The 9,724-nt window shown below is 38.5% G+C and overlaps 1 protein-coding gene across 1 annotated transcript; it reads right to left on the bottom strand.

Annotated features, from left to right (window-relative positions):
* Positions 1-66: 66 nt before the first annotated feature.
* On the bottom strand, positions 67-9,511 carry LOC114252308 (myrosinase 1-like). Its single transcript, XM_089735639.1, has 10 exons — positions 9,406-9,511; positions 9,037-9,140; positions 8,192-8,339; positions 6,901-7,067; positions 6,000-6,260; positions 5,118-5,206; positions 4,364-4,511; positions 4,118-4,281; positions 3,146-3,387; positions 67-1,609 (listed from the first exon to the last, which is right to left on the bottom strand). Exons 1-10 carry the CDS (start codon positions 9,447-9,449, stop codon positions 1,474-1,476), a joined length of 1,503 nt encoding a protein of 500 aa, XP_089591765.1. The 5' UTR covers positions 9,450-9,511; the 3' UTR covers positions 67-1,473.
* Between the last annotated feature and the right edge of the window lie 213 nt (positions 9,512-9,724).

Here is a 9,724-nt window from a genome sequence, read left to right on the forward strand (position 1 = left end):
TAACAATACGCGTCTTCATTTATATGTATTCTGATTTTACGTTTTCAAAATAAATAATTATATATATAAATAAAAAAATATTTATTTATTTGGCTTATTTTTTTGACATGAAACCATATTTTTAAATTAACGTTTATTTTATACACATAATAAATTATTTACGAACTAATTAAGGTACATCCTAATGATTAGGCACTATATAGAACTCATTGTCTTATAATATAATTAGTAGTATATTAATACGTGAAGCAAAAACTTTGTATCCCTTTTTACGAAAATTGCGCGGACGGAGGAGTATGAAAATTTCCACACTTATAGAGAATATAGAGAAGAAGTGCACAATGCTAATATTTTTTAATAATGCATAAAAGATACATTAAATCAATAAAGAAAACATTACACACACTACATACCATGTATTTGACGCACACACGCATGCATACTATTTATTGTCAAACTTTTGTTCTTGACGTCTGTGGTCAAATTGAGAATAGATTAAATATTGTTTATCTTTATTAATATTTTTTTATAGAAGTATAAAATACAATCCTAATAGTGTACTTGCAATTCCAATTATAGTCGAATTTCGACTACTGCGAGACCTCTAGCAATTAGTAATTTCATAATCAAGTAAATAGTTGATTCATATTCCTTTATACTTTAAATATTTTATTGGCGCCTTCCGCTTGACAGCTTCCGGCGCAATCAACCTTTAATGTTATATAATTTGATCTTATTAAACAATAATTGTAGGTAAATAATCAACAGAATAATTAATATAAACAATTTTTAATATCACCTATTAAGTTTGTATCTAAATAGGTCAGTTTGCGGTAGGCAGCGGCTTGGCTCTGCCCCTGGCATTGCTGAAGTCCATGGGCGACGGTAAACACTCACCATCAAGTGGGCCGTGTACTCGTCTGCCTATGGGCAATAAAAACAAAAAGAAAAAAGATTATTGTAATTATAATACCAGCCTAAGGGATAAGACGCCAGGTGCATTCGTGTTGAGCGATGCAACCACTCTATTCCGTGGATGCAACGGTGTTCAAATCCCGGGCGGGTACCAATTTGTCTAATGAAATACGTACTCAACAACTGTTCACGACTCACTTCCACGGTGAAGGAAATTACGGTGATTACGCAAATTATAATTTTGCGGGTTTGATTTTTATTATACTATTTTAACACTATTTTTACCTGTTTATTTATAACTCCACTTGTACAATATTTAGACATCTGTTCTCTACCGAATACACCGGTTTTTGTTATGTTTTTTCAGACTACCGCCTTTTTTATTATGTCACGTCCCCACCACTGTAATTGCTCCCACCAACAGTGTTGCTATTTGGCAATCCGAAAATAGTCTTAACATTAACAAATTTAATTATTTTACAAAAAACCTTACAAGTCAAACGAAAAACAAGTACAACAAACAATGTAAAAAATTAAGAAAATAAAAAAATAAAAAAATTATAATTCATCTTTAACATAGAAATCAGACAAGGAATGGGTCTCGATAATATTCTTGTAGTATTCCGCTGATTTCCTCGGAGTGCGCGTTCGCTCTGGACTCGAAAAGTCTACTTCATATAGGCCAAACTTTATCCTGCAATAAAATTATTATCTATATATATATATAAATGAATTGCTGTTCGTTAGTCTCGCTAAAACTCGAGAACGGCTGGACCGATTTGGCTAATTTTGGTCTTGAATTATTCGTGGAAGTCTAGAGAAGATTTAAAAGGTGAAAAATTTTAAAAAAAGCTCGGAATTATATAAAAACAAACAATTTTGTTTTTCCTTTGATGTGTCCTCTTGATGTGTCTTTTATTTATCGATTGAGGCGCTACGAAGTCTGTCGGGTCACCAAGTTACAAATAAAGATATTCATACAGATATATGACGACGGTATCTAAACACTGAGTTCCTCGCCGGATCTTTTTTTTTTTTTTTATTGCTTAGATGGGTGGACGAGCTCACAGCCCACCTGATGTTAAGTGGTTACTGGAAACCATAGACATCTACAATGTAAATGCGCCACCCACCTCGAGATATCAGTTCTAAGGTCTCAGTATAGTTACAACGGCTACCCACCCTTCGAACCGAAACGCATTACTGCTTCACGGCGGAAATAGGCGGGATGGTGGTACCTACCCGTGTGGACTGCCAAGAGGTCCTACCACCAGTAATCTTCTCAGTGGGTCGCGTTTCCGATCCGGTGGTAGATTCTGCGAAGCACTGCCCTTGCTAGGGTTAGTGTTAGCAACGCCGTCAGGTTTCAGCCCCGTCAGCTCACTTATTAATTCGGTTAATAGAATAGGTAGGAAAAAATACGCCCTTCATCTAACGAGGCTAGCGAATATTACTCAGTGCTAGGGTTGCTGATATCCATGGGCAACGCTAACCACTCACCTCCAAGTAGGCCGTATGCGCGTCTGCCTACAAGGACGTGAAATAAATAAAAAAAATGGCTTTTAGCTAATTTACGCTATACCTTTAAGAGTGATAATAAATTAAACTTACTAAAACATAAGAACTCTGTTAAAACAGTTAATCAATCGTGGCATAGCTAAAACACGTAATAATTCAACTTAAAGAGCCCACAGACGTCCAGTACTGAACATACTATAAGATCCCACTCCACTCCTATTAGATCCCTGTATTGACCAGTATGGGCCCTTTGATCGTGTTGTTAGTACCGCATCGTAGCAAAACTAGACAGAATGGTGGCTACTATGGCAGACTTAAAATCCTCGCTACTACCACTAAAGCTGCTAGCTGTAGGGCTTTCAAAGGAAAAAAATCAGTAGCCACTAAATTAAAGATTGCTGAAAATACTAAAAATTCTTTACCAAAATTTACAAGACTATTTAAACTACCACTTACTGATGGTAGGACCTCTTATGAGTCCGCGCGGGTAGGTACCACCACCCTGCCTATTTCTAACGTGAAACAGTAAAGCGTTTCGGTTTGAACGCTGGGGCAGCCGTTGTAACAATATTGAGACCTTAGAACTTATATCTCAAGGTTGGTGCCGCATTTACGTTGTAGATGTCTATGGGCTCCAGTTACCAGTTAATACCTGGTGGGCTGTGAGCTCGTCCACCCATCTAAGCAATAAAAATAAATAAATAAAACTTACGTATAACCATCTGACCACTCAAAATTATCCATTAAGGACCAAATTGTGTAACGGGTAACGTTGACTCCATCCTTCATGGCTAACAGAACCTGCTCCAAATGATCCTTCAAGTAACTGATCCTGTCAAAATCTTCCAGACCAGTATCGGTGGTCGCGTATCCGTTTTCCATTATATATATTTCCTGATCACCGTAATTATGTCTGATCCAGTTCAGGACTTTACGAAGGCCTGGTGGATGGGTCTGAAATTTTAATTTACGAATCGCCAATTTGTTGACAATTGAGGGCGTTGTCTTAAAGCCAGTGTTATCTATTGATTGACAGCATCAGAGCTGACGTCACATGGAGCACAAGATCTTCGGAGCACTCTTGACGCGGCCATTCGCAGCAGCAAACTGGCTGCTATTTAATACGTTACCACGGAATTGTTAAACGACTGGCGCATGGTTCAAACCTTAGTGGCATCAAGAATGGATTGATGGTAGGACCTCTGGTGGCAGGACCTCTTATGAGTCCGCATGGTTAGGTACCACCACCCCGCCTATTTCTTCCGTGAAGCAGCAATGCGTTTCGGTTTGAAGGGTGGGGTAGCCATAATTATACTGAGTCCTTAGAACTATATCTCAAGATCGGTGGCGCATTTACGTTGTAGATGTCTATGGGCTCCAGTGTCTACTTAACAGCAGGTGGGCTGTGAGCTCATCCACCCATCTAAGCAATAAAAAATAAAAAAAAATTAGACAAATATAGCAGTAAAAATCAACACATGACTATCACACTATCCCTTTATTATAATTATTTCCCTGCTCTCATGAGTGTGGCGCAAAAGCGTTCTTCCGTAAGATTATCCTAAAAAGTGTTACTCCAGAAGGAGTATTCTTATTAGAGATAAAATTTCTAAAGATCGTTTTCCACTGGAGACGTGGCACTAAATATTGATTGTTAAGGTACGTAAAAACAAATGGGTTTTACCGAAAACCACTTCGTAGCTCCACTCGTCCAAGTGGGTTGACTTTCCAAAATGGCTCCCAATATCGGTACTCCCTCAAGAGGCCACAACGGTATATGTTCGTTTACCAGGGACTTCCTTATTGACTTTGAAATGTAGTAATTCATTCCGAAGAAGTCGTAAGTACCTAGAAAGTAGATAATTTGATTGGTTAAAAACATAAAATCTCGGCAGTACAGTAATAAATTAACTAGGACTATAAATCTTACCTTTTATAAATTCGATTTCTTCTTTAGTAAACTCAGGGAGAAGAGAGTACGGATATCCCAACAATTTACTTCTTTCGTCCACTATTTTTATAACAGCCTGCGGCCAGTTACCGGTTTTCGAGAAAATCGGATGCGTATATATCCCATTCTGAGGAATATTCACAATATTTTATTACGGTTCGTTGGGCGTATTATGAGCAAGTTTGCATTTTTAATTGCATAGACGGGCTTATGAGCGTGGTTACTAGAGCCCATGGATGTCACAACGTGAATTTTGCCACCCACCTTGAGACTATAATCTCAGTTATAACTACTGTATAGCCCTTAAAGCCTTCGTTGTAGCAGTAGACAGGGTAGAGGTTGGATTTTTTGCCTACGTATTGCCAGTAGCCTCGGGGGATTGTGCTAGCTTCACCAGACTTATAGGCAAGCCCATGGGGCTCAGCCTCGGACTTGGATAACATATGCCCAAGTAAGTGCCGGTAGACACCGGTTTGGCTTTGCCCCTGGCATTGCTGAAGTCCACGGGCGGCGGTAACAACTCATCAGGTGGCCCGTATGCTCGTCTGCCTACACGGGCAATAAAAAAAATTAAAAATACCAGAGTGGCGGTATCTATCTGTTCTTGTTCATCAATTAATCCAAAAAAACTTAGAAGTGTTTAAGAACAACACATAGCTCAGGCTACGTAGTTTCTTTTCAGACTTTAACTTACAAAATGTAGTCAAATTAACAAACAAAATCGAGTACATACACACAACTGGTTCGCCAAGTCACTAAGGTCACGATCGTTGTCCGTAGTTGGTTCATACCATATCAAAACGTTCGTCAAGGAAACTTTACCTGAAATTATAATTAAAAATAGGGGACAGAATCACAAGAGAATCCAACTCCAAACTAGAATTCCCTGTTCAGGACATTCATTCGGCTAAACAATGAATTCTCAAAATTAGGGTCATGTAAATTAAATTGTAATTGGTTCTAAGGTTAAATCTATCGACCATTCTGAAGTTAATATTTCATGAAGTATTCGATTTTGAGTCGACATCATTAACAAAAAGACGAAATGATAAAGAACCCACCAGTGAAGCCTAAAAATTAGATCTGACGTTATGGTTCTGTTACTAATAGTTGGAGTTTAAAAAATCATACTAAGTAGAAAAACAACTTGTTTAGAGGAATATATGTTTAGGCAAAGACAAAACCACCAAAACTACAATTCCACTTTCTCCTTTCAAATATTTAACTATCCACGGTCCATTTTCAACAATAGTCCAGCTCTGATTTTTTTTACATAAACGAATAGAACCAATTCACGCCTCATCTGGTTTAAAGCGGTCCATAGGCATCACGACGTGAATACCCAGACAGGATGTACATGCAGGATGATGTTACAAACTTATCACACATGGGGAAATAGAATACGCTGGACAACTCGAAGGCACGCAATTTGAGGGTTTCATTTTATCATTTAGTTTCTTGCAAAATTAGCAAAGAATTTAAAACATGCGGTCACTACACGTCTTACCTATTAGGCTATTAATGCAACCCTCGGAGAAAACCCCGTGGAGTTGTGTACAAGAAACACGAGAGGCTTGTTATACCTAATTACTATAATATGAACTTAATGACTTACCGTGATACTTCGGTCTGAACTCCTCATCATAAATCCTCCAAGCTGTGGCATGAGCTAACAAAACATTCTTGGCACACAAATAATTTCCTAATTCAATGGATTCGATTCCAGGGGCCATTTTACTATCGCTGTACGACATCTCACAAATTAGTAGGGGCTCATTAATAGTTATCCAGGTCTTCACTCGGTCTCCATAAAGAGAAAATACCACCCTCGCGTAGTTGGCGAACCAATCGATTATTAAAGGGTTTGCCCAGCCGCCTGTCCGGAATAAAAGTTAATATTTAGTGTACACATTTTCAGCTCTGTTCTGAAGATTTCACGTGAATCGACCTACCCGTTCTTCGTCTAAAAATAAACATAACGGAACGCATTACTGGTGGTACTTATCAGACCTTACGACCTATGCAGACTAGTAAGAATCCCACCACCAGTAAACTAATTATTTTTTGGGGGAAAAAACTGTTGGAAAGTCTTTCACATAACGGTTGTAACACGGTAAGGAGGCAGTCCAATTGTTGTTTGGAATTCGGTTATATAAAACTTATTTTGTAATTGTCATGCGATTCAGGTTTTTTGTCAAACATCTTCAATTTCGTGATAGCCACCACAACTTAACCAGCAAACAGCGTAAAATTCATCGATTGCTACTAAAGTTCTTAAAGCGCCATTATTATTACTCAATACCATTACCACTCGCTATCTTCAGCCCTGTTTTGACTACAATCACACACAGAAACCTTGCTCAGCTAAATCACCTCAGTTGTTTTTTGGTCTTTCGTGGGTAAATCCCTTTTCTCCATAAATAAGGCAACTAGATCGCACCTCATCGTATATTACAGACACTCCACGTGTGGCAGAATGACTATGAAATGATTTTAATATGACAGACAGCGCTTACCCAGATCCTGCAATTTTTGAGGCAAATCCAAATGAAACAGAGTCACCATTGGCTCTATACCCTCTTCCAGGAGAGCATCGATCAACTGATTGTAATAATTCCTCCCGTCGTCGCTGATTTTGTTTGAAAAAGCAGTCGGTAGTAGACGAGGCCACGAGATCGAAAATCTGCGACAAGCGTAATTACGCGTACCTATTTTATTTGATAGCACAATGCAGCGCTTTCGTATTTCAGTTTCAAATTACTCGTGTACATGTTTTAAGCTACTAAGTCTGCAAAGCCAGGTGGTGACACATCATAAGCGTCGAATGAAATTCTTTTTTAATACGCTTTTGTTAGCTTCAGACGTATGTATGTTTGTAACGGAATCTTTGAACATGATTTTGACTTCTTCAAAACGTCGAATTAACTCGAAATTTGGTATACTTATTAAGGACCGATGACAATTCAATACTAAAAAAGAATTGAAAAAAAAAATGAAAAAATTTATATTCAACTAAAAAATGAAAAATAAATAATAGTTTAAAACTAACAAAATACACTTTTATACGTTTTTTTTACAATAAAATCATTTTTTCTTACACTGTTTTTAATTCAAATTTATTAAAATTTATTTACTATGTTTTTGTTGGATTTTCTATAAAAGCGTATTTTGTTGGTTTTTTTCAAACTATTATTTATTTTTAATTATTTAGACACTACAAAAATAATCAGTGAATGTCGTCCAGCCGTATTCACGAAAACAGTGAAGTTTGTATGAAGATTTTTACTGGTGGTAGGACCTCTTGTGAGTCCGCACGGGTAGGTACCACCAACCCGCCTATTTCTGCCGTGAAGCAGTAATGCGCGTGGATTTGAAGGATGGGGCAGCCGTTGTATTGAATAAACTGAGACCTTAGAACTTGTATCTCAAGGTGGGTGGCGCATTTACGTTGTGGATGTCTATGGGCTCCAGTAACCACTTAACCCACCCATCTAAGCAATAAAAAAAAATGTCAAAATCTCAGTTTGGTATTTTTTTATCGCTTGGGTGGGTGGACGAACGCCCTACCTAGTGTTGAGTGGTAATCAAAGCCCATAGACATCAACAACGTTAATGCCACCACGCACCTTGAAACATCAGTTCTAAGTCTTACAGTTTTCCCGCCCTTCAGACCAAACGCATTACTGCTTCACGGCAGCCATAAGTAGGCTGGTGGTAACTACCCTTATGGACTCAGAAGACGCCGTAGCGCCATGAAAACCATAAATTCCTCATTTGCCAGCGTAAGTTAAAAAAAAACAACCATACCTATAGAAGTGTAAGTTCAACTCCTTTGCAATTCGTACGTCATCCTTCCACCTGTTGTAGGAGTCGCAGGCGACATCACCATTGCTTCCAGAGTCCACGTAATCTTTATGTTCATGTGTAAACCTATCCCATACGCTCTCGGCTTTATCTGAAGAAAAACAAAACTCAGAACCTTACCTGATACGATAGTAAAAGCAAAATTAACAGCGGAAACATGTGAGGGTAATTGTGAGCGTGAAATGTGCGTCATGTGACTTATTTCAGTGACGTCATCGATAACAAGACAAATTGATGTCGTCGTGGCCTAAAGGATAAGACGTCCGATGCATTCGTGTTGAACGATGCACCGGTGTTCGAATCCCGCAGGCGGGTACCAATTTTTCTAATGAAATACGTACTTGACAAACGTTCACGATTGACTTCCACGGTGAAGGAATAACATCGTGTAATAAAAATCAAACCCGCAAAAATATAATTTGCTTAATTACTGGTGGTAGGACCTCTTGTGAGTCCGCGCGGGTAGGTACCACCACTCTGCCTATTTCTGTCCTGTCATTCAGGATGGCTATACTAAGAAATGTTGGATTCATTCATCCTCTGAATCAATAAGTTACCTTTGTCACATTGACGTAGGTACCACCGCCCCGCCTATTTCTGCCGTGAAGCAGTAATACGTTTCGGTTTGAAGGATGGGGCAGCCGTTGTAACTATACTGAGACCTTAGAGCTTATCTGAAGGTGAGTGGCGCATTTACGTTGTAGATGTCTATGGGCTCCAGTAACCACTTAACACCAGGTGGGCTGTGAACTCGTCCACACATCTAAGCAATAAAAAAATCTACGTACCACTCACGTTCCAGGAGCCTTCGATCTGATAAGCAGCGGTTGCAGCCCCGAATCTGAAGCCAGGTGGAAATTTCATCTCGCCCCAAGCCGCCTTCGTCAGCAAGCTGCATCATATGATGTTGGTTAGAGAATCGTAGCGTATACTGTAATTACTTGTGCGTGAAGAAGTTCGGACTAGGTAAAAGTGGACAGAACATTTTTTATCTGAGAAGAAATGATGATTTTTAATTAATACCAGTCGAGGATTCACAACCCATCCGATCCAGACATTGTCCTTCATCACTTCGATATACCGACCAGACTCCTCTATGCTAATTTATTTAATTCAAATAACATTTTCCAAATTAGTTATACTAAAAGTTTTTGTACCACAAAACAACCGTTGTCTGTGCCGTCATTGTGATAAATAGCATTTTTGAACAATGTTGTCTTCTGTTACAAAGTAATAAACGCAGCACTAATATTAGCGTGTGGCTTCATTGTAATTCAGAACGTATTTATTTTTCAATTTATAATTTAGATTATTTTATATCACTCGTTAGAGCTATCTTTTTTTTTTATTGCTTCGCTGGGTGGACGAGCTCACAGCCCACCTGATATTAAGTGGTTACTGGAGCCCATAGATATCCACAACGTAAATGCGCCACGCACCTTGAGATATAAGTTCTAAGGTCTCAAGTATAGTTAC

The sequence above is a fragment of the Bombyx mandarina genome, chromosome 20 (genome assembly GCF_030267445.1).
Source record: "Bombyx mandarina strain Sakado chromosome 20, ASM3026744v2".
NCBI lineage: Eukaryota > Metazoa > Arthropoda > Insecta > Lepidoptera > Bombycidae > Bombyx > Bombyx mandarina.

Coding starts and splice junctions, on each gene's coding strand:
- LOC114252308 (XM_089735639.1), bottom strand. CDS start 9,449: ATGCTATTTATCACAATGACGGCACAGACAACGGTTGTTTTGTG. Junction 6,261..6,900: donor TCAAAAATTGCAGGATCTGG/GTAAGCGCTGTC, acceptor TATTCCGGACAG/GCGGCTGGGCAAACCCTTTA. Junction 4,282..4,363: donor AGAAATCGAATTTATAAAAG/GTAAGATTTATA, acceptor TCTACTTTCTAG/GTACTTACGACTTCTTCGGA.